Source organism: Rhinatrema bivittatum, chromosome 1, assembly GCF_901001135.1.
Source record: "Rhinatrema bivittatum chromosome 1, aRhiBiv1.1, whole genome shotgun sequence".
NCBI classification, from domain to species: domain Eukaryota; kingdom Metazoa; phylum Chordata; class Amphibia; order Gymnophiona; family Rhinatrematidae; genus Rhinatrema; species Rhinatrema bivittatum.
In genome coordinates this window covers 504,653,338-504,678,397 of record NC_042615.1, presented here as the reverse complement: position 1 = coordinate 504,678,397, position 25,060 = coordinate 504,653,338, and the positions used below count along the sequence as shown (strand labels likewise).

Genomic DNA, 25,060 nt, shown 5'->3' with positions numbered 1-25,060 from the left:
GACTGCAGAGGTCTCATATGAGCAAAGGCCCAGGGAACCAACTCGAGGGTAGATGTCTTCGATCCAAGGACCGCAAATAATCCCAGACTCTGGGAGGATGCTTGGATAACAAATCCCGAACCTGTTCCTGCAGCTTGATGATGCGGTCCCCAGTGAGAAAGACTTGGCCTTGCCATGTGTTGAACCATGCTCCCAGAAATTCCAAGGAATGAGACGGAATCAAGTGACACTTGGCAAAGTTGATTACCCACCCAAGTGATTCCAACAGCTGAAACACCTGCTGAACTGCCGCGCAGCAAAGAAATTCCGACTTCGCCCGAATGAGCCAATCGTCCAGATATGGATGAATGAAAAAACCTGCCTTCCGGAGCTGTGCCGCCACCACAATCATCACTTTGGTAAAAGTCCTGGGTGCCGTGGCGAGATCGAATGGCAGGGCACAAAACTGAAAATGGTGGCCTAAGATGGCAAACCTCAGGAATTTCTGGTGGTCGGACTGGATGCCGATGTGCAGGTATGCTTCTGTGAGATCCAGAGATGCCAAGAACTCTTTCTTACCGACGCAATGACGGACCTCAGAGTTTCCATGCAGAACCGTGGAATCTGGAGGCATCTGTTTACTCTTTTTAAATCGAGAATGGGCCAGAAGGCGCCCTCCTTCTTTGGCACCACGAAGTAAATGGAATAACGGCTCCTCCACTGTTCCGCGAGAGGAACCTTTTACAATTGCCCCGGGTTCGAGGACACTGTGTAATGTGTCCTTTACTGCCCTGTGCTTCTGAACATTCGAGCAGGGGGAGACGAGGAAATGATCTCTGAGGCATCGAGCAAAATCTAACACGTAACACTGCTTTATCACATTGAGGACCCACTGGTCGGAAGTTAATGGTCCATTCCTTATAAAATCGAGAGTCTGCCTCCCACCACTGGAGCAGAGGAATGGACAAGCCTCACATCATTGGGAGAACGACACCACTGGTGGCCTGAGGAGCTCCTGATCTGCCGAAGCGCCGGCCTCGAAAGGACTGACACCAGGACTGTTGTCTTCCTGATGGCTGTTGAAAGGAAGATCCAGATGACCGGAATCTCCGATTTCCCCGGAGCCGCAAGCGAGACGGAAAAGTGCCTCTTTATCTTGGCTTATCCTCTGGTAGACTGTGTACCTTGTTCTCACCCAAGGATTGAATCATGTCCTCCAGGTCTTTCCCAAAAAGAAGTTTTCCTTTGAAGGGCAAAGAACCCAGTTGAGCTTTGGAGGAAACATCCGCTGACCAATTCCGCAACCAGAGAAGCCTGCGGGCCCAAACCGCTGAAGCCATAGACCTGGCTGAAGTACGCAAAAGGTCATAAAAAGCATCTGCACTATAAGTGACCGCCACTTCGAGACCTCCCGCTTGCACCACTTTGTCCTCAGTTAGGGCGGTGCTATTTTGCAGCTGCTGAACCCAGCGAAGACCTGCTCTCAAGGAGAAACTACTGCACATGGCAGCTCGAACACCCAGCGCCAACACCTCAAATATCTTTTTAAGCTGTACCTCCAGTTTCCAATCCTGGAAATCTTTGAGCCCGTTGCCCCCATCACAGGGATAGTGGTCTCTTTTTTTTTTTGTGTGTGTGTGACAGCCGATACCGCTGCATCCACTTTAGGGACGCGGAGAAGGTCTAAGGCCTCCTCTGGTAAGGAATGCAACTTGTCCATTGCCTTACTGACCTTCAAACCCAGGTCAGGAGTATCCCACTCTCGGAACAACAAGTCTATAAAAGAGAGATGAAAGGGGAATTATTTGGTTGGACCCCGCAGGCCCACCATGACGGGATCCACAGAACCCATCCAAGAATCCTCTGGAGGGCTTTCAATACCCAATTCTTCCAGAATGGCTGGAATTAATGCGCCCAACTCATCCCTGCAAAATAGGTGGACCACCTTTGGGTCATCTCCTTCAACAATTTGAGGACCTCCATGATTTGTAGGTAGATCCTGGTCCTCCAGCTGCTTCCCTTGATGAGATGCCCCCGCTAGGCTCCTGAGCGCCCTGCTCCAAATCCTCTGAGGACAAATCGTCCCACGGATTAGGGGATAAAGTCCGTAGCGGTCCCTTGGCTTTCGGATCCCCCGCTGCAGCCATAGGCCAGGTCCTCTTGACCTTATGGCTTCCTGGACCACTGGGCCTCTGGACTGCACATACCTTGGGAACCTCTCCAGAGCGCCTCCGAGCTGCCCTTCTGTCCTTAAAGGCCTTATGCAACAATAATACAAAATCTGAAGAGAAGGAATCTGAGGAGGAGTCTGAAACCCTCTTGGAGCTCTCCACTGTCGGGCCAGGAGATTTATTTGATTGACAGCCCCCCTTGGGGGGCCGTAGGATGCAGGGATGCGCGAAATGTAGCCAAAATGGCATCCATTCCCGCGCTCTGGGAATGGGTCTGCCGGCAGCGGCCACAAACGCCTGGAAATGTGAAGCCTCTTCACGACCGAGACACGCTTCCCCTGACTGACAGGCAGCACAAAGTCCATCGCCCGAAAGACGCTCGCGCACGCCTCCACAGGCTTTACAGGCGGCACCATGAGGCATCACAAAGCGGCTGAGGAGAAACCAAAAACTTTTTTTTTTTTTAAACTTTCCCGGGTGGCAGCAGCGGAGAACCGGCAGCAGAGAAACAGGTGCCCAAAACTGCAGCAGCGCTCTTTTAATCCGGAGAGAGAGAACGGGTCCTGACAGCCCCGGGGCGAGTGAGGTATTACCCCCCGTGATGTAAGGCAGGGTTCTTAACCCCTAATAACGGAGCCTCGATACCAGAGAGGATGGTCCCCTCAGGACCTGCTGACCCCCTAGTAAGCTAAAAGGAAAAGCTCCTGCCAGTTGACAAAGAGCCTCCCTTTTTTTTTTTTTTTTTTTTTTAAAGAAATTCTAACACTACCACCTCACTAAAGGATTAAAACCAAATCCCCCTTGAAAAAACCACTTATCTCTCTTTTTTTTTTTTTAAACCAGCTACAGACTGTAGGATTTTGCACCTCCACCATCTGCTGGAGACAGAAATACTGACAAGACTGTAGGTGGCACCTCAGGGTATAGGGCAGAGTCGGTCAAAACTTCTGTCTCCATCTGCTGGTGGGGAGGCAAAACCCAGGAGTCTGGACTGATCCGGGTACGTACGGGGAACTTATCTTACCTATCTCGCCTTTCCCCATATACTTTACAACAAAGACCACTGATCATTTTAGTAGCCACCCTCTGGACTGACTTCATCTGGTTTACGTCCTTTTGAAGATGCAGTCTCCAGATCTGTACACACTATTTGAAATGAGCTCTTGCCAAGGACCTAAAGGGGCAATATCACCTCCCTTTTTCTGACCATTCCTCTCCCTATGCATCTTTCAGACTTTTGCTGTTGCTTTGTCTGTTTGGCCACCTTGAGATCAGATAAAATCATCCCGAGATCCCGCTCTGGTTTCATACATAGAAGAATTTCACTCCCTAGACTTTACAGTGACTGCATGATCTTTTTCCTGGGAGCTGCTCCTAATACAGAACTCAGCATTGTGTACCTGTAGTTGAGATTTTTCTTCCCTATGTGCATCCCTCTGCACTTGCCCACAATAAATTTCATCTGCCATTCAGATTCCCAGTCTCCTAGATTTATAAGGTCCTTCTGCAGTTCATCACAAATAGCATTTATTTTTAATAATCATCTCTGGATTTATTTATACCAGTGTCATGCATGACTCCCAAGCTTCAGAACTAAGTTGAATTTGTCTGTGACAAACACCTCTGGATGTTATATTTACAATTTTAAAAAAAAGACAAAAAAACATAAGAATTTTAATAAAGTTCTTTTTCCACAAGAGGACTTTAAAGCAGTGTGTTGTGATGCATTATCATCCATGCCCTGGGATTTCTGCAGGTTGATTCCATCTTATGCTTTGCTATGATAATGGAAACTGTCAGCTTGCATGAGGTGAGCTGGCTCCACTGTGATGTCTGCCTCAGTGTTTTGATGCTCCCTGACAAGGGGTTATAGACACAGAAACATGGCAGAAGATGACCCTGCAGCCTCTCTGGTCTGCCCATCCACACCAACTAGGGCCTTCAGCCAGACCGAGTGACACTGATATTTTTGACACAAACAGACCCTGCTGCCCACCCACCCCAAAGGCAGGGTTTGGTCAGGATCTTGATCATAGAGAGAATTAAGGCTGGGCAACATTTTTCCCAGCTGCCCCTTATCCTTTCCTAGTACCAGACTGTGATGTAACTATTGAGGAGAGAGCTGATTGGCTAGTTTTCTCGGTAGGTGAAGCACCTGGAAGTGAGCAGCGCCTCTATGGCAGAGGACCTGTGCCGGAAGAGTGTCATCATTGAGACGTACGTCATGGACAGCAGGATCGGTAAGAGGCTGGGGCCATGGCCATCACTGCCATCTATGGGGACACTTTTAATACTGCCTGCTTTGCTGTGAAGTATGCGGCTACCTTTTTTCCTTCATAAAAACTTAAATTGTATTGCATTCTTAGCAGTGATGATAATTCAACAACCACTGTGCAAGAGTCTGTAATCCACAGCCAGTTGGTCTTAACAAATGTCCTTTATATTTCTTCCCCTCCCTCCTTCCCCACAGAGACTTTTACTATCACCATTTGCCATGAGTCACAAGTACATGAATCCACCTTAAGAATGCAATTAATTCCCTGTAGTAGATTCCAGACATCAGAGTACTGGTTTCCAGGTTTTACACAGGCTTTTGGTCCCTTTCCCCTAAACTTTGCCATCATTAAATTTCATCTCCATAACCCTCCTTATTTCTCCCAGCCAATTCTTCATCTACAGTGATATATCACATTTCCTGTTGATTAATATCCCCTACACCAGCTAGTACTGAAGTTTTTTGTTTTGGTGGGTTTTTTTTTTTTGTTAACTTTCAGTTCCCTGTACGTACCAGGATCAGTCCAGACTGCTGTGTTATACCTCCCCTCCAGCAGATGGAGTTAGAGAAAAGCTGAAAAGCACCCCCTAGATATACTGGTGTGCCACCTGCGATCCCTCAGTATTTTCTCTGACTCCAGCAGATTGAGAAGCATAACCTGCGGTCCTGATCTTTCCACATTTCTACTTTGATTGTGCAGGTTTTTTTCAGGTTTGAGGTAAAACGATGCCTGCTTTTGAAAAAAACAGAAGTGTTCGTGTTGCTTTATCCTCTGACCTAACCCCGCCCAGAGAATACTGCTACTACAGTGAGAGGGTGAAAGGTAGTCACATTGTGACACAACGTTTACACTTTTCCCACCTACAGGGTGGGCAGTTTTTAAATAGCCAAATTCCATATGTAAAACACTTTCTCTGTGGACAAGCTGAACTGAATTCAGCCACACCGAGTGGGTGATGTTACTGGATGGTGCCAATGCAGACTGCACTTGCATAGAGTGCAGAAAGACCTAGAAGTCTTTCTGTGCAGCCACGGATATTCCTGCGTAGCCACCACTTTACGAGTCTCAATCAATTTTTTTTTTTTGTTAAAGCAAAAGGATTTTTTTGCGCTCTCCCTCTTCCTAGCCATTCGTCATTTTTCAACTTCTGTTTTCAATTTATTGTATTATTTTTCTCTAAGTACTGGTAGGTTTTTTGTTTGTGAGTCTCCTACAAAAAAATGTAGTTTAATTTTTTCTTTCCCTCAACTTTACTTTTGTCATGAAGTGGAGAAGTCTCTTCAAACTTTGCTACAAATGCAGACTCAAAATGTCGTGTTTCTGCTACCTGGGACCATCTCACAAGGTAGCTAACTGCGTAGTGTGTGCTCTGATATCCCCTCAAGTTCTCTTATATAGGGATCTCAAACTGAAGTTTCAATTGTCCTTTGCATGAGTAGAGAAGGGAAAAGGGAGTTTAAAGAGACCAGTAAATAGGAAAAAACGGGCTGTGTCCTTTGACATTGAAGCCATGATTCTCCACAGGAAAGACAGAAAAAGGTCTCCTTCAACACCAGAGGGGTTTAAAAGACCCCCCACAGGAAGTACTGTCAATGTTCAATTGGCACGAGAAATGTCTAGCACTGGTATGTCAGCACCATCTGTCTACTGTTACAGTGCTGAAGATTATGGCTCCATCAACATCTGTTTATTGTTACACTCAGGGGAATGTGACCCCCTTGGGCTGCTGCAAAGTTGATACTGCCCAGTTTGTGAAACATGGAGCAGACCCCTGCAGGCAGCAACAGATATGCCACAGGTTGGAATGGTAGAAGGGTGACTTCTCGTACCAGCTTCTTCCCTCTCAGTTTCAGCTTTTGGATTCTGAGGCTGGCAGGACTTGGGGTAGAGATCCACAGAAATGATGACCCGGCAGAGTGTTGGGCCAGGCCTAGATTAAGCAAGGTCAGTGGCCAGGCAGAGATCAAGTAAGGTCAGAAGGCAATCAAGACACCGCCCTCTGATATCACAATTTCACAGCATGTTCGCAGCCTCGGCGTCACACTCGACAATCAATTCAACCTCAAAAAATTCATCAACGTCACTTTAAAAAAAATGGTTTCTTCAAACTACACACCTTAAAAAAAAAACTTAAACCCCTTCTACACCTCAATGACGTTCGCACTATACTCCAAGCCTTCATTCTATCAAAAATTGATTACTGTAATGCCATTCTACTAGGCCTCCCCAAAAATGCAATACAACCCCTACAATTGCTCCAAAATGCTGCTGTCCGCATCCTCACCAATGCCCACAGAAATGATCATATCACTCCCGTCCTCAAGCATTTGCATTGGCTACCGATCACATCCCGGATCATATACAAATTGCTTACTCTTATCCACAAAGCACTTTACAACCATAATATGCAATGGTTCAGAGAACACCTCACTTTTCGCAACCCCGCCAGACCTACTAGAAACCAATACCTAGCAACAATACTCACACCCTCACCTAAGATATATAAATGTACCTCCACCAAAGACCGTGCATTTTCCATAGCAGGTCCCACTTTGGAATAAATTGCCATCCTATCTTTGCCAAGAATCATGCCCAAAAATATTCAAACACAACCTCAAGACATGGCTATTCAAACAAGCCTACACCTGAGCTTCCTCGCTGCCCCCCCCCCACCCCCCTTCTCTGGGATATATAGACGATATCGCTCCTCTCCTAATATAGACTCCTACTCTCCTGGCCTCATTTGTCTTCTCGTCTTCCCTCGATACTACCGGCAACCTCTCCTCTCATACCTTAAGCGATACACATTTTATGTGATTCCAGACCTTAATTTTAATGTACTTAAGCCACCTCTTACATTAATTATTCTTCGGATCTTCCTCTTGCCTTCTTATATTTGTAATATAAATAATATATTAATTATTTTCAGATCCTCCACCTGCCTTCTTATATTTGTAAATTTTGTATCAGGCTTTCAGTTTGCCCCTTAAACCTTGTTCGCTGAATAAGCTTGCTGTATGTTCACTGCACACGCTTATTTCCTATGCATAAGCTTTTTATACCCTCTGTATAAGCCTGGTATGTTCTCTGTTTAAGCTTGTTATAAGCTTTTGCTCCCCTCTCCCCTTGTATTTGCCTCCCATTCCCCCTGTATAGGTTGGTTACGTTCCCTGTATATACTCCCTTTTCCCCCTATTTAGCTATTAGTCCTTTTACACTGTAGTTTCTATTTCACGTTTGAAAGTTACTAGTTCATTGTAAAGCCTGTTGCTGCATTCTGTTCTCTGTTAACCAATGAGATGTTCACGACGACTGTCGGTATATAAAATTTCTAAATAAATAATAAAAATCCAGGTCAGCAACAGAACAGTCTGAGGCATAGCAGGAGAACAGCAAGGAAAGAGTGAACAAAGGCAGGAACATAGCAAGGCAAGGCTGGACAAGACACCACACACTGCAGGCAAGAGCATGGCAGGAGACCTGTTGCAGAGGCATTGGCTGGAAGTAGAGGACTCGCTTATATAGCAAGACAGGATGTCCTCTGCCAGCATCCCAGGAAGTTCCGGTAGCAGGGCTTATAAAAGGGGCTTCTGGTGCAGGAAGTGCTATACACGACCCTTGGATGCTGCACAGAGTGGGCCCTTATGCCAGAGGCACTTGGAGGTAAGGGGCATTACATTTGAGGCACTGAAGATTTTGGTGCCAATAATCTCCAGTGCCGAAACACATTAACTCTGAGAAGAGATCCCAGAGCCAAACCTCCAACAGAGAAAAGCACATCACCTATTTTGGTATCAGAATCAGACACCACTTTGCTTCCATGCTCACCTCCTGCACACCATCCATTCATTCAGAAATTATGCTTGAAGTTTGTCTATAACTATATGAAGAATATTCCATCTACTCCTTGCTTAGAGCCTTTGCTTAGAGCCCATTTTGTAAAAGATGTCTGCTCAATTAGAGACTCAGTCCTCCATTTTTCGTTTTCAGAAGGGACAGCTAGTTCATCAGGTAAAATCTTACAGCTCGATCTTGTCAAAGGACAAGCCTTCCTTGCTGGATCCCCCACTCCCACTCCTACTCTGACGACTCTCATTTATCTTCTGACATCTACTCCTGCCAGTCATTTGAGGAGTTAACGGGAATTCCTTCAGACCCTTTGTCAGAGCCAGCTAGAAATACCTCTCCAACTGAGGACTTTACCTACCCTTCCTTCGTTCCTTCAAAATATTGCAGAAGCTATTCCATTTAAATTTAAGGCATGATTGAAGCCTTTCTTGGTGACTTAAAATACATAAACAAGCACCTAAACAAGCCATTTTTGTACTAGTAGATAGTCATTCAAGACCTACGGTCTAAATTATGACACACTCCTCTCTCTACTCTTCCTGTTGCCAGGCAAATTGACCTTAAGTATAATGTACACCTCTGTCCTGGACATAGAAAAGTTCAGCTACCTCATGAATCTTTAATTGTGTAATCGGCACTAAAGAAAGCCAAGAGATCTAAACCACACTAAAGTATTCTTCCTGGCAAAAATGTGAAATTGCTAAAAAAATAAATAAATAAATAAAAAAAACAGGGAAAAAGATCTTTCAGTCAGCAATGTTGAAAAGTAGAATTTTGGGCCATAAATTTCAAATGGTCCAATATCTTTATATCTTTCAGAAGATAAAAAAACAAAACAAAAAAAAACCTTCATCCAGTCTTTGTACAGGCATGCAACAGTTTGTGCCCTATAAATGAAGCTGAAGAATATCTCAAACATCTCAAGTAGTCTTAAAATGTTTTTGAAACAGCTTCAAGGTCTTTTACCATGGCAGGAACAATCTGGCTGCTGGAACCCTGCAACACTGTGAGAGTGCTTTGTTAATCTATTAAGTTTCCTTTGAAAATTGTATTTCTCTTAATTCCATGGGGAAACGTAAGGGGAAGGTGCACATCTTCCCTGAGGTTTTATCTACACCAACTTCGGGCCCCATAGGCAAATCTGTTCTTACCACAGTGGCACCAGACCAATTTGATAATCTGGGGGAAAATGCATTGCTGGGAGCTGCCTCGGGCAAAGAATTTCGGAATTGCTCCTTAGATTGGGAGTTCTCGTTGTCCTCAAATAGCCATGCCACAGCTCTGGCTGGGCCGCCTGTCACAGCTGAATGACATCAGTGCTGCTTCTCCAGGGTCAGCGGTGGTGCCTGTAATATTCCAGGTGGGTGACGAGTGCTTGGGGCTGGATTCAAGTGTGGACCTGGGTGCTTCTAGAACTCAGGTACATTCTAAATTGGATTTGCTGAAGCTTTCCATGGTGAACCCCCCTCCCAATGTCACTTTAGATAGATCTGGGAAACTACAACTATGCTGTCTTCCAACTTGCACAGTACACGTTTCAGCAAAAAGCCCACTCATAGAAACGTGACAGCAGAAAAAGACCATATGGCCCATCCAGTCTGCCCAACTGTCCAATTAATTTAGCATTATAATTCCCATAAATTCCCTAGAGACCCTCTCTATTTATCCCATGCTTTCTTGAATTCAAGATACTATTTTCGTCTCCACCACCTCTACTGGAAGGCTGTAACCATGCATCCACCACCCTTTGTAAAGAAAGATTTCCTAAGATTATTTCTCAGTTTACTGGATGGATTAATGTGATTGAACTAAGATAATTGCCCTGCAGTATAATGATGGGAACTTTATCCAAAGGCCATATGTTGCAGAATAAATTGGAGAGACAGTGTGGTGAGAAATGAAAAAAAAAAAATCTTAGGATGGATGATTTTCCTAGGAAAAAATCTGTTCCACCTCTCTCAATGCTAAGAAAATATTTTTTAGAAATCTTGATACCTGAGAATTTGATTCCACCTATTGCTAAAGCTTATTACTTACCTAATGCTAAGAAGATCTCTTCTACAGAAGCTACAACAGAAGGATCAATTAACATCTAGAATCTAACATACTTTTTAGAAAACTCCATTTCTGATGATGAGGCTATTCCATCAACCATGGTAGTTACTTTTTTGGCAAGAATCAAATAAGGATTTTCTTTTAAAACTCTTCTTTCAGAACAGATTGATTCCCTTTTTTGACCTTAAAATCAATATCTTTTGTGATGTAGCCAAAGTAACACACATAAGGAGAGAGACATTTTTTTCCTGTTAAGATTTGGCATAGTTGGGTGGACGGTTTTGGCTAAACTTTCCTTGTAAATGTCATAAAATTGAAAGAGATGAAATTTTTCTTTTGATTCTATGCAGTTAACTAATTTTATTGCTTCAAGACAGGGCTTACCGGCTACACCCCCGTCTCCTCCGTTCCTAGCTTATCCCCCCTCAGTATGAATTTGAGGCTATTAGTAATTTAGTTGTTCTGGTGCTTTCTGTACTAGGTATTTCTTTATACTTTTTCCCCCTCACAACTAGAGTGGGTGTCCCCCCCTCCAATTTTGAGAACTATTAGCAATATATGTTATATATTTTTTTCCTTGGCTTGGATAAAAACTTATTCTCTCTATATTGATTTGTACGAGGTTATTTTCTTGGTTGCTATGTGAAACTTCATAAATAAAGTTTTAAAAAAATGTCTCTGCTCTAAGTATAGGAGCCAGAAGACTTGAAGGCTGAGTGTGTTGGATGTAAGATAAGATATACATGACAAATTAGCAAATGTTTCATGTACTGGAGACAAATTGTTTGCGAAAAGACGAGGATAGGCCTCATAAAAGATCATCATGTAATCCTCCAAACATTATCTGCTACTACTTCTGAATAGCACTTGGTTCAAAGAAAGTACCAACCACAATCCTACAGAAGACATTACCACCATAGGAGATACTAGCCATATCTGTTTCAAAAGCAATGCTCACAGCACCAATATCATCAGAAAAGTAGGCCACATCACAGAGAAGGGTTCATTCAAGGGCTACTCAGCAGTTGTCCAAGAAGTCTGCCCCTAATTTTTGACTGCAAGAATTCATTCCCAAAGATCTCCCTTGAAGCCCTTCCAGTGGGTGAGAAGACTTCAGTTTTTTCACTCTTAATGATCTTTCATTACTACAGATCACTGGGTCCTCAAGATAATTGTAAATGGCTTCTGCCTGAACATTCAGGATCTTTGCTCAGCACGTCCCTGGATCAACTTGAAATTCCAAAACAGAAAGTAATCTCACTGTTATCTGCCAATGCAATGAACCAGTCCCAACACTGGAAAAATGCAAAGGCTTTTACTTGAGAGATTTTCTTATCCCAAAGGTGTCAGGGGGTCTTTGGCCAATTCTAGACTTGAGAACCTAAACAGATAACTCAAGTGAAAAATTCTGAATGAATGCCAGCTCCAGGCTGGCATCATGTTTTGCGTGTTAAAATGTGCGCGTCGGGTGCATAGTGATACTTTTTTTTCATCGGGATAATAGGTAATAACTTCATCTATGTGGCATTTACATGTGATGAGCGCTATTAGTTACGCTCATTTTGAATGCGTTAATCCTGTTGTTGCATGGGGAGTTATTGCAGCGCGTCCAACCTCTCAGCAAGCTGTGCGCTTGGTTGAGCACACTGTATTGCATCGCCTTGAAAATATTACCAGTACTGAATACTTCCCTTTGACTTAGCTGCATCTCCAAGAGTGTTTACTAAGTGCCTAGCAGATGTAGCTGCCCATGTCAGGAAAAAGTTTGTTTTTTCCCTATTTAGACAACTGGCTAATATTGAGCAGATCCTCCAAAGAAATGAAGCTAACTACTTCCTACATGCTCCACCCTTCTGTCACTTGAATTAGTGGTCTACTTTGATGTCTAATCTGACTCCAACTCATCAAACTTCATAGGAATGGACTTAGTTACAGAGAAGTGAAGGGCTTTTCATTCTTTCAAAGAATGCAAACCCTATCCTGCAAAGTGTACAATTTGTTCAGCTGTACATTAGTAGCAACCAAGACTTTCATGGAGAACTTAGGCCATGCAGTGACTGCAGTGCATGTCACACCCTTTGTACGTCTCATATGAGATATTCAGTGTGGCATTTGAAATTTCCATGGAACCAATATTTACAACCGATGTGTCACAAGATTACATCTCTCCAAACTTCTCATTTCTTTGTTGAGGTGGTGGATCCAATCTTTAAATCTTCTTTATGGTCAGCCTTTTTAGCCTCCACAGAGTCAGCAAATATTAACTACAATTTGCTTGTAAGGAACTTGAGCACACAAAAATAAACTCTCCACATAAACCTTCTGGAATTAAGAATCATATTCAAGGCTTTACAAGTATTTGAACCAGGGTTGAAAGGAGCAATAGCTCAGATATAGACAGACAATCAGGCAGTAATGTACTACTTCAACAAACAGAGGAACAGGATCAGCAAGATTATGCAGAAAAACGTGCAAGAAATGGAATTGGGCAATGCCTGGAAACATGTTTCTCAGTGCCATTTATCTTCCAGGCAAAGACAATATCTTAGCAGACTCATTGAGTTGTTGTCATCAACCTCACAAATGGTTACTGCGTACCAGTATAACACAATTTCTTTTTCACCTCTGGAGAATTCCACAAATAGACCTCTGCAGCTCTGATCAACTGCAAACTGCCTCTTGACTGCTCAAAGTCCAACACACTCCCTAGCATCAGATGATTTTGCCATTTCATGGAATCAAGGCTAATGTATGATTTTTCTCTTCACTTATATCCAGAACAATCTACAACTCAAAGTATCATTTTTCCTTTGTTCTAATAGCTCCTTTTTGGCCACACCTAATATGATTTCCATGGTTTCAGTGCCCAACCATTGCTCAACTGGTGAATCTACAAATATTCCCAAATGTCTTAACACAATACAACGGGAAAGTACTGCACCTCAACCTTCAGTCTCTAGCACTTATAGCATGTATATTGAAAGCAAGACAGTGGAAGCTATACCCCTTCCCCTGGAGGTAAAAGTTATTCTTGCAACTCAAAGGAAAATATTTTCTATTTGTTGTACTTCACAGAAAGAGGATCTCTTTAACATCTTAACTTTAACCCTTCTTCAATATCTACTCAGTCTCTCTAAATCAAGAGATTAATTTCGTCAGGGTGCATTTTAATGTTCCATACCATCAATGCTTGGATGGTCTTCTGTATCTTGCCATCCACTAATAGCCATATTCATTAAAGGCCTTTCTCACAGGACAAGCAGGATGGTAGTCCTCACATATGGGTGACATCATCAGGATGGAGCCCAATCACGGAAAACTTCTGTCAAAGTTTCCAGAACTTTGACTGGCCCCTACTGGGCATGCCCAGCATGGCACTAACCCTGCAGCCAGCGGGGGTCCCCCTTCAGTCTTCTTTTTTCCGTGCAGCAGTAGCCTCGCGGTTTAGGAGCTCTGAAGAGATTCCTGACAGGAATTTTCCTCACTGAGTTAATTGAACTTAAATTGCCCCACAGGGGTCCCTCTAACTTTTCTCAGGCCGCAGTACTCCGGTAAGTTTTTGACCGTCTTTCATCTATTACCGTCGAGTTTGGCCCTCGCGGCCTACTGGCCGTCGACCGTACCGCGGCTCGATTTTTTTCTATGGCCATGGCGTCGGGGTTTCGTCGGTGCCCGGACTGTACTCGTACCATGTCTATCACAGACCCTCATGGAGTCTGTGTAATGTGTTTAGGCCGTGAGCATGATGTACTGACTTGCACCAAATGTGCCCTCATGACACCGAAAGGTTGCAAAGCCAGAATGGAGAAGATGGGACTCCTCTTCCGTGCTCACACCCCGACGCCGTCCATCGCATCGACGTCATCGGAACCGGCACTGTCGAAGTCGCACCTGCATCGACCTCCGTCCAGTGACCGTCCGCCATCGACGTCTTCACGGCCATCGACTCCCGTTACTCCCCCTCAAGATCGAAGGGATCATAGGGAGAAACATCGCCATCGGCATCGTAAGTCTCGGATCGTCGAGGGAGCGAAATCATCGACCTCGCCACCGTCCGAGCCACCATCGAAGAAGCCCCGTCCAGAAATGGCACCAACCATTCCTGTGACCGGGACATTGAGGCCACCCTCACCCGATCGGGGTTTGGGAGTCGTGATTCCGCCTGTAAAGGTGGTCCCCTCAGACTGTGCCTCCGCCTCCCTTTTCCGTCACGTAGCCGGGGCTGCTTGCTCCAGCTCTCCAGGAAGAACTGGATCGGCAGGTCCAGGAGGCCATCGCCAAGGCGATGCAATGGCTCCAGGTTCCTCCGACACAGACACGGAGAGTGGAACCGGCCACCGACCCGATGACAGCAGCACTGGCATCGCTGCTATCCCGGATGGAGGCGCTCATGACCGCCCTTCCACCGATGATTCCCGGGTCTCCGATGGCTCCGGTGTGCTCCCCGTTGACAGCTTCATCGGGAGGAGAAACACCGTTCCACATTCCTTCTTCGGGAGTATTGCCTCAGCCATCGATGCCAATTCGTCCCTCGCCACAGATTCATTCATCGGGAGCGATACGCACATCGGCACAATCGATGCCTTCCAGGCCATCCACGGTGCCCCCGGCGATTCCTTCGATTTTCTCGGAGCCTCAGCCGGGGCCTTCGGGTATCCAACCCCCTTCTCGTCCTAGAGGTCAGCCTGCTGATCCTTATGACACCTGGGGTGATGATACTTCCACAGACACCGATGACTTACCTTTACCTCCCTCTCCTACTGAAAGTAGAAAGCGTTCTCCTCCAGAGGACCTTTCTTTCATTAATTTTGTGAAGGAAATGTCTGAGTTGGTCCCTTTTCAGCTTCAGACGGAGCAGGATGATAGGCACCAGATGATGGAGCTCCTCCAATTCCTGGATGCCCCTAAAGTGATCACTTCTATTCTCGTTCATCAAGTTCTTCTTGACCTCCTCAAAAACAACTGGGAAAACCCAGGATCCATTGCTCCAGTCCATAGAAAAGCTGACACTACCTATTTAGTACAGTCAGCCCTCTGCTTTCAAAAATCTCAGCTCGACCACCACTCAGTTGTGGTAGAATCTGCTCAAAAGAAAGCAAAAAGGACGAAGCCTCTCTCATCTACCCCTCCTGTCAAGGAACACAAGTTCCCAGACAATATTAGTCGACGAGTATTCCAAGGGGCCATGCTCATTTCCAGAATTGCTGCTTACCAGCTGTATATGACCCAATACAATAGGGTCATTTTCAAGCAGATACAGGACTTCTCTGAAACCCTGCCTGACCAATTCCAATAACAGCTTCAAATCCTTGTCAACAAAGGGTTTGAGGCAGGAAAGCATGAGATAAGAACAGCTTACGATATCTTCGACACCTCTACTAGAGGGTCTGCAGCTGCCATTTCGGTAAGATGATGGGCCTGGCTCAAATCTTCTGACTTTCGGCCAGAAGTTCAAGACAGACTATCTGACCTACCATGTGTAGGAGACAATCTGTTCGGTGAACAGATCCAGCAAATAGTGGCTGAATTAAAGGACCATCATGAGACCCTTAAACAGCTCTCATCAATACCTTCTGACTTCCCCTTAAGACAGCCCTTTAGGAAGGACTCTAAAAAGTCATTCTTCCATCCAAGGAAGTACTATCCTCCACCAGCAAGGTCCCGAACTACGAGGCCTTCCCAAAAATCTCAGCCTCGCCAGGCCCGGAAACAAAAGCTGCAAGCAGCTCCCCAGCCGGGGCCTGCTTCAGGTTTTTGACTTTCACTTGGAGAGCAGCAGCCTGATTCCTCTGCCAAGCATACCAGTGGGAGGTCGATTGTGCCACTTTCACGGCATGTGGCAATCAATCACAACCGACCAATGGGTGCTAGCGATAATTGCTCAGGGTTACCACCTAAACTTTCTTGCTCTTCCACCGGACTCACCTCCTCTGCAAGCATGGAGAGTATCCGACCATTCTGTCCTTCTGGAGCAGGAGATTTCCCTTCTTCTCCAGTTAAGAGCAATAGAACCCGTTCCCCTCTCGCAGCAAGGCCTAGGGTTCTATTCCCGGTACTTTTTGATCCCCAAAAAATCCGGTGGAGTTCGTCCAATTCTGGACCTACGTGCTCTCAACAAGTACCTACAGCGAGAAAAGTTCAAGATGGTAACCTTGGGCTCGCTTCTACCTCTTCTGCAAAGAGGAGACTGGCTCTGCTCTCTAGACCTTCAGGATGCATACACACACATTGCAATAGCTCCAGCTCATCGCAAGTACCTCCGGTTTTTAGTAGGCCCAAAGCACCGTCAATACTGCGTGCTTCCGTTCGGCCTAGCATCAGCACCACGAGTCTTTACCAAATGTCTTGTGGTTGTCGCAGCTTTTCTCAGGAAAGAAGGTGTTCATGTCTACCCCTATCTAGACGACTGGTTAATCAGGGCTCCAACCCAGCAAGCTGTTCGGTCGTCCCTCAATTTGACCCTATACACTCTAATTTCTCTAGGATTTCTCGTCAATTACGAAAAATCCTATTTAGTCCCATCTCAAAACTTATTGTTCATTGGGGCAGACTTGGACACCTTGCAAGCAAAAGCCTTTCTACCTCAACAACGAACGCTAACCCTCGTGGCTCTCTCTCACCAGTTGCAGTCTCAGCATACAGCAACGGCTCGCCAATTCCTCGTCCTTTTAGGACACATGGCATCTTCAGTCCATGTCACACCAATGGCCCGCCTGGCCATGAGGCTCATGCATTGGACTCTGAGGTCACAATGGATTCAAGCTGTTCAGCCTCTGTCGACCATTGTCTACATCACCGACTCACTCCGTCTGTCTCTCGCCTGGTGGAAAGATCACAACAATCTCCTCCAGGGACTGCCCTTTCAAGTGCCAGATCCTCAACTCATTCTCACCATCGACGCTTCCAACCTCGGGTGGGGAACCCATGTGGACAATCTACAGACACAAGAGTCTTGGTCTCCAGGGGAAGCCAAACATCAAATAAACTTCCTAGAACTTTGAGCAATGCGTGTTGCTCTCAGGGCTTTTCAGGAACGCCTGATTCAGACGGACAACCAGGTGGCCATGTGGTACATCAACAAGCAGGGAGGCACAGACTCCTACCTTCTGTGTCAGGAAGCTGCGCAGATTTGGGCGGAAGCGCTCTCCCACTCGATGTACCTCAGGGCCATCTACTTGCCGGGAGTGGACAATGTCTTGGCAGACAAACTGAGTCATGTCTTCCAACCGCATGAGTGGTCTCTCAACCCCTCGGTAGCGACATCAATCTTTTGCCAATGGGGATACCCCCAGACAGACCTCTTTGCGTCCCCTCAGAACCACAAAGTGGACAACTACTGCTCCCTCATTCGGAGCGAGCATTCTCAGCCTAGAGATGCATTCTCCCTTTCGTGGGCAACCGGTCTGCTCTATGCATTCCCTCCATTTCCTCTTCTTTCGAGGACTCTCGTGAAGCTACGTCAGGACAAGGGTACCATGATCCTGATAGCACCTCACTGGCCACGCCAAGTGTGGTTTCCTATACTCCAGGATCTCTCCATCCGCAGGCACATTCCCTTGGGAACGGACCCGCATCTGATCACTCAAAACGACGGATGCCTACGCCATCCCAATCTTCAGGCCTTGTCTCTGACGGCATCGATGTTGAAAGGTTAATCCTTCAACCACTTAACCTTTCAGATTCGGTTTCTTCTGTCCTGATTGCTTCGCGAAAGCCTTCCACAAGAAAATCTTATTCCTATAAATGGAAAAGGTACACATGGTGCACTTCGCACTCCCTTGCTCCCTTTTCCTGTCTAATCCCAAGGTTTTTGGACTATCTCTGGCATTTGTCGGAGTCAGGTTTAAAGATCTCTTCAATCAGAATGCATGTCAGTGCGGTAGCTGCCTTCCATAAAGGTGTCGGGGATGTCCCTATATCAGTACAACCCCTCATAACACGCTTTTTAAAGGGCTTGCTCCATATCAAGCCACCTTTACGTCCTCTGGCCCCTTCTTGGGACCTTAACCTGGTTCTTGGTCGGCTCATGAAACCACCATTCGAGCCTCTTCACGCCTGTGACCTAAAATATCTCACATGGAAAGTGATTTTCCTTTTAGTTATCACCTCAGCTCGCAGGGTTAGTGAGTTACAGGCCCTAGTTACCTATCCGGCTTACACTAAACTCCTGCAGGACCGGGCGGTACTCCGCACTCACCCTAAGTTTTTACCCAAGGTAGTTTCGGAGTTTCATATTAATCAATCCATCATACTACCTGCCTTTTTTCCCAGGCCCCATTCCAATCCAGGGGAACAGGCTCTGCATACCCTTGACTGTAAACGAGCTCTAGCTTTCTATCTAGACCGTACACTTGCCCACAGGAAGAGCACTCAGTTATTCGTCTCGTTCCATCCCAACAGATTAAGGCAACCTGTGGGTAAGCAGACTCTCTCCTCCTGGTTGGCGGACTGCATATCTTCTTGCTACCAGCAAGCAGGCATTCCCTTTCAAGACCATGTTAAAGCACACTCTGTGAGGGCCATGGCAACTTCAGTAGCACACCTAAGATCGGTGCTGCTTCCTGACATTTGCAGGGCTGCCACCTGGAGCTCTCTCCATACCTTCGCAGCCCACTATTGCTTGGACAAAGCCGGAAGACAAGATTCCATCTTCGGCCAGACTGTCTTGCGCAACCTTTTTGCAACATGACATACCAACACCCTTTCCGCCTGCCCGGTGGGGTTCAGGATGCCCTCTACCAAATTCCACCCCAGTTGTTGTGCCTGTTGCACCCCGTTGGGTACATTTGGTGCATGTTCGGACTTCCTCAGCTCGGTACTCACCCATATGTGAGGACTACCATCCTGCTTGTCATGTGAGAAAGCAAATGTTGCTTACCTGTAACAGGTGTTCTCACAGGACAGCAGGATGTTAGTGCTCACGAAACCCGCCCGCCGCCCCGCGGTGTTGGGTTCATAACGTTTTGTTTTATTTTTTGGCATTGCCTGTATCTATCTAAGACTGAAGGGGGGGACCCCTGCTGGCTGCAGGGTTAGTGCCATGCTGGGCATGCCCAGTAGGGGCCAGTCAAAGTTCTGGAAACTTTGACAGAAGTTTTCCGTGATTGGGCTCCATCCTGATGATGTCACCCATATGTGAGGACTAACATCCCGCTGTCCTGTGAGAACACCTGTTACAGGTAAGCAACATTTGCTTTACCATTTTCAACCTCCTATAAAGGTTCTTCCTATACAGTGGAATTTGAAAGTCCTACTTTCTCAACTAATAATTCGTCCATTTGAACCATTAACATCAGTGGATCTTAAATTTCTTTCTTGGAAAGCATTATTTATAATGGTTATCGCCGTACGAAGAGTGAATGAGCTACAGGCCCTAGTTGTTCACTTTCCCAATACATAAGTCTTTTAGAATGGGACTTAGCCGAAATATTTACTTAGAGGTTTCCCACATCCTACTTATAACATCACATTGCATCTGGGGAGGCTCTAAGGCCATCAAAGAATTGAGCCTTATCCTCAGCCCTGCTGGGATTGCTGTTCTGCAAATTGAACTGCTTCTGCTGTGCCCTCCCAGAGGTTTTTACCAATCAGTCGCTGGAGAAACCTGTGGAAGTCCATGCCCTGCTTGGGACATCACCATGCTGTATCTGAGGTAGCTTGTATAAGGGGGAGGTCCTAGGGTGGGCTGTCGCCAAAGGACCTTTGGCGGCAGGTCCTTTGGGCTAGAAATGCTGTCACTTTGTTTAGAGATTTTGGACATGGAATAGCAGTAAGTTAAATCATGATGCTTTTTAATTTTTTGTTTGTAATTTGGGCTTGGCTTTTTACTGCTTTAAGGGAGGAATATATTCCTGAAATGTTATGGCAGGGGTAGATATGCTGGTATAAGTTATCGTTGGCCAGCTATAAGGAATCATGCATTGGTATCGTTGAACAATTGTTCTAATACTGTGACTTGCTGTTGGAAGGACAAGCAGACTTCTAGTTTGCAGGTGGGTTATTAGAACATGTCAGTCAATCAAAAAGAGCAGTTTCTTTGTGATTTAATACAACATGACTTGGATTTGTTTCTCATTACCAAGTCCTAGCATCATGATTATGACGTGGCTGTTTTTAAAACAACTTTGTCCACCCAGTTTTTTCATACCTGCATCAGGCTCGCACGTGTAAGCATGGAGGAAGAGTGGTTGCTGTGTTTAAGGACATTTGCATGTACAAAGATTAAAGGTAACATTTCCATCATCAGTTGATATATTACGTGTGAAAATCTAATAATGGGTCATTTGCCTGGTGTACTGGCCGCCTGGGGCAGTTATGGCAGAAGTCTGAAGGCTGAATATTTTGTTAGGCTACAAATCAAATATGATAGATTTCTTGTAGTCGATTTTAATATTCATGCAGACAGTGAACCTTCAGTGTAAACTAAGGAATTCTTTCAACCTTATCTAATACTAATGTTAAACAATTAATTCAGACACCTATGCATAGTGTACGTCATATTATTGATTTGAGTTTTTGTCATGAAAAATGGCTTAAGCAGATTGTTTTGTCAAGGGTGCTTAATATGCTGTGGTCTGATCACAACCTGATACTTTTCCAAATGTCCTCTGACACATTGAAGGATGTTTGCTCCCATGTGAGGGGCAAAATTATTTGCATCTCAGTTAAACTATGAAGTTTTCAACGTAAATAGTCATCCCAATTAATTAAAGCTTTTGGTTCATAGTTTTTTTTTGTTAAAACCTAACAGCCTGGATTCCCTCACTACAGGTGGTATATGATTCCTTGGCTCCTGTAAAAACTATCCAAATTAGATGCGCTTGTGGGCAAGCTAGTTTATGATTGAACTTGTGATTCAGTGAAGAGAGAAAGTTGAGGAAGACATGAGATGGTACTACAGAGCTACAGTATAAGTTAAAATTGTTAGTATATAGATATAGCTTTATTGATAGGAAATGTATTTATTACTCGGCTAAAATTGAAAATTCTTTAAATCACCTTCAAACTTTTTATGATAGTAAAATTCTTGATGGGTAAATCAAACATGTATAAAAAGCAGTTCCCTCCCTGTGATCAATTAGCTGCTTATTTTCATGATGGTGTTGAAAATCCAGGCCTCTCTTAATTCGGTCCCTAGAATGGTGGAGGTTCAAGATGTGCATATGGTGGAAAACTGTTCCTCTTTTAGTATAGTTTCTATTAGTGAAATCAAGTCAGTGATTTGGAATTTTAATTCTTGTTGTTCCCACCATCGATCCTTGTCCTTTCACTATTGTGAAAGGTTTCTATCTGATTGTGTTCCTACTTTACTGAATCCGTCTCTTCCTTCTGATTAATTGTCTAATTATCAGCCTATTTCAATGTTGCTAGCCTTGGCCAGAATCCTGGAGAAGTGTGTTCTTTCTCAATTAGATGATTTTTTGGAAGCAAACAATGTATTAGATAAACAGCAATTTAGATTTAGGCACCATCATAGCACGGAGTTTCTTTTGCTCTCCTTGCTCGATGTATTATATACAAGGTTGGATCAAGGAGAAACCAGGACTTTGATCCAATTATATTTATCATCAGCTTTTGTTATTATAAATCATAAAATGATGCTATCTTGCCTTCACAATGTGGGGATTGGTGGGGTGGTTGTAGCATGGTTCAGGTTCTTTTTAGAAGGTATAAAGAAGATGCAAGTTGGTGATTTATGTTCTTCATGGATTACGTTGGAGGAAGGAGTCCCTAAAGGATCCACGCACTCTGCAGTTTTGTTCAATATTTACCTTGCCCCGTTAGGATGAGTTTTTGAATGTATTATATTTATGCTGACGGACAGTTTTACATAGCTTGTTCTGTTGATGTTGTTTTCCCAGAAGTGTTTTTCCAAAGATATTTGGCTATGATCAGTAATTGGATGTGTCCCAAAGCTTTAGCTTTATATGTGGATAAAACAACTTTAATGTGGATTGGAAAAAAAACAAGACCATCCGATATTTGCCATCTGAGTTTTGAAAGGTACCTTATTACCTAGTGGTTACTGAGACTAGAAACTTGGGGGTTCTCCTGGACTCTCAGCTAACTATAACATCCCATTTAAGGAATGTTGTAAAATTATCTTTCTGTAAGATATAGTTTTTGACGAGATCTTTTTAGTTTAGCCTTACACACTATATTGTCAGTTGGATTATTGTAATTCCCTTTATTTGGGGTTGCTTAAAATTCATTCGAGCACTGTAGATAATTTAAAAAATCTGCAGGGAGGCTGATGTTAGGTTAAAGCATGCTGATCATATTTCCCCTGTTTTGTTCAGATTGCATTGGTTGCCAGTGAGCTGGTGCATGCAGTTTAAGGTGTTAGTTTTAATGCATAAGTTATTGTGCACTGAGACATCTTGTACTTTGAAATGTTGCAGTGGTTCTCTGCATTCAGCGGAGAGACATCAGCTATCGATTCCTTCTCTTCAAGTCTCTATTGCATTCTACATGTGTCATGGCTTTTTCATGTGCAGGTCCAGCTTTGTGGAATGTGCTTCCAGAACAGCCACAGGGAGAACAGTACTTAAAGCTATTCAGGAAAAGGATTAAGGCACTCTATTTTAGTGAAGCCTATAAAATGAGTTTTATTGTTCCAATTTTACCTGTGTTTTAATATTTTAATGCTTTTTTTGTGTTTTGCATGCTTTTAGTTTGTTTATGCCTTATGTGCTTTACTTTGGGAAGTGGTGGAATGAAAGGCAACATAAATAGACTGTAGATAATTCTCTTATCCTTTTCTTCAGTAGTTTCCCATTAATTTTCCCACCACTAAAATCATACTAACTTGTCTGTACTTTCCAGCCTCTCCGCTGGTATCCACTTTATAAAGAGGGAAAACACCTGCTCTTCTCCAGCCTGCAGGAGTGAATGCATCCTTCAGTGAACCTTTTTAGAACCTGTCTGAGTGCTCGTAATATCTAGGATGCATCCCATCCAGCACCATAGCTTTGTCTGCTTGCAGTTTTGCTAGTTCTACTCAAACCCTTCCGTAAATGATACAGGGTTTACAGGATTCTCCTTTTGCCCTCTAATTTTGTTCAGCAAGGCACTGCTTTCATACTTTAAAAAACAGTTACTCTTCTGCTGAGCGGAGAAGTGGCTGACAAAGTGCCAGCAGTGTTTAATTATTTTTCCTCTCCCTATTCTTTAGCCAGTTCAGTGGGGATTATAAGTCCATCAGGTCTCTTTCTCCACCTCTCCTGCTCTTCCTTCCAGTGTCCTTCTGTCTTTGGTACTCTCCCTACCTCTTCTGTCTATTTTTTCCTGTTTTTCTGTTCCTCCCTATTCATTCTTCTTGCTCCTTTCCACCTCTTTTCCTGTTTTTTCTTTCTCTTTAGCTGTCCTCTTGCTATGTCTTTCTCTTCCTTTTTCACATTTTCTATATCTGAATCTTTTTCCCTCTTTCTGTATCACTCCCTCTTCACCATCCTCCTTTCTCCCCCATCTTTCGTTGTCACCTTGTTCTTGCTTTCCCCAATTCCTCCTCTTTGCTTTCTCTTCCTCAAGTAAAAGAAGTTAGTGAAGTGTAACAGTTGAACCCTATAATTGTCTAATTGATTCAATAATATTTGCCAGTTCCTGGAACCTTAGCAAATCTAGGGTACACTTTAATAAAGTTGGCTAATATTAGCACAGCTACTAACTCACATTTTAGCACATCTTTTGGAACTTTTCTGCATGGAAAAAATGTGCTAAAATGGGGGTTAAAATCTATGCTAGGATTAGTACATCTGTATACAAATTGCAGGGTAATGAGCTTATTAGCAGTGCAGAGAGGCACAGTACAGGTGGGGCTGCTTTGCCCACATATTTTTACCATAGGAAATGGAGCTGTATAGTTGAATCTGTTTTTTTTCTGTCTATGTAGTGTTTTTAATCTGTTTTTTTATTATGTATGTTTAGATTGTAAGCCACTACAGGCCTTGATATTAGCAGCCTAAAAATACAAATTTAGCATGGGTTTTTTTTCTGGGTTTTTTTTTGTTTGGTTTTTTTAACTCTGTGCATTTGCATGCCATTAACTTACTGCATCCTGTGCGGCCGTTGGTTTTTACTGTGCAAATAAAACAAAACCCATGCTAAAATTCGGCTCCAATTTTAGTATGGGTTATGTTATATCAGCCCCTGGTGGAGGGGAATTGTAGTACTGAATAGCAGGGTTATTCAAATGTATTGACGACTTATACTACAGGGCAGGATTAAGGTCCCTTGGCAGACCTGCGTGTTTGTGAAGTGTTAGAGGTCAGGAATAGCAGGAGATGCTGCAGGGCAGGATGGAGGTTCTCTAAAGGTGACATGCAGGATTTTGCTGCTAGAAATGCTGTCCTTCTCTGTATGATGGTGATGGAAAAGCCTGCTGCATTCCAGCCCTGCTGTGTATTTTCTGTGATAGTTCCTGCAGTAGGCTGACATGAGTTACATTATTACAGAAGACTTGTAAGAGCAGCCAGGCATAGCTTTGTAAATAATTAATTTCTTGCTGTGTGTCGGCATTCAGCTTGGTTAGTTAGCACTCCTCTTCTCCTGATAGTGCTGATAGGGGAGGTGCTGCATGGCTGACACTGCAGGGCAGTACTAGGGGAGCAGCAGCTGCATGGCTGGAGGCACTGTTCTTCCGGTGTTTGTACCACAGGCCAGTACTGGGGTATTAAACATGAAAGCTATACCTGGAGATCGTTTTCTGCCTTATCTGGTCTGCTTCTAGAT

The 25,060-nt window shown here is 44.3% G+C and overlaps 1 protein-coding gene across 2 annotated transcripts in view; it reads left to right on the top strand.

The window, feature by feature from the left end:
- Positions 1 to 25,060, top strand: part of GRIPAP1 (GRIP1 associated protein 1) — a 364,281-nt gene that overhangs the window by 235,569 nt on the left and 103,652 nt on the right. For both annotated transcript variants that reach the window (XM_029610458.1, XM_029610468.1), the window contains one exon: positions 4,297 to 4,390. In XM_029610458.1, coding sequence (XP_029466318.1) covers positions 4,297 to 4,390 — 94 coding nt within the window. The remainder of the gene's footprint in view (positions 1 to 4,296; positions 4,391 to 25,060) is intronic.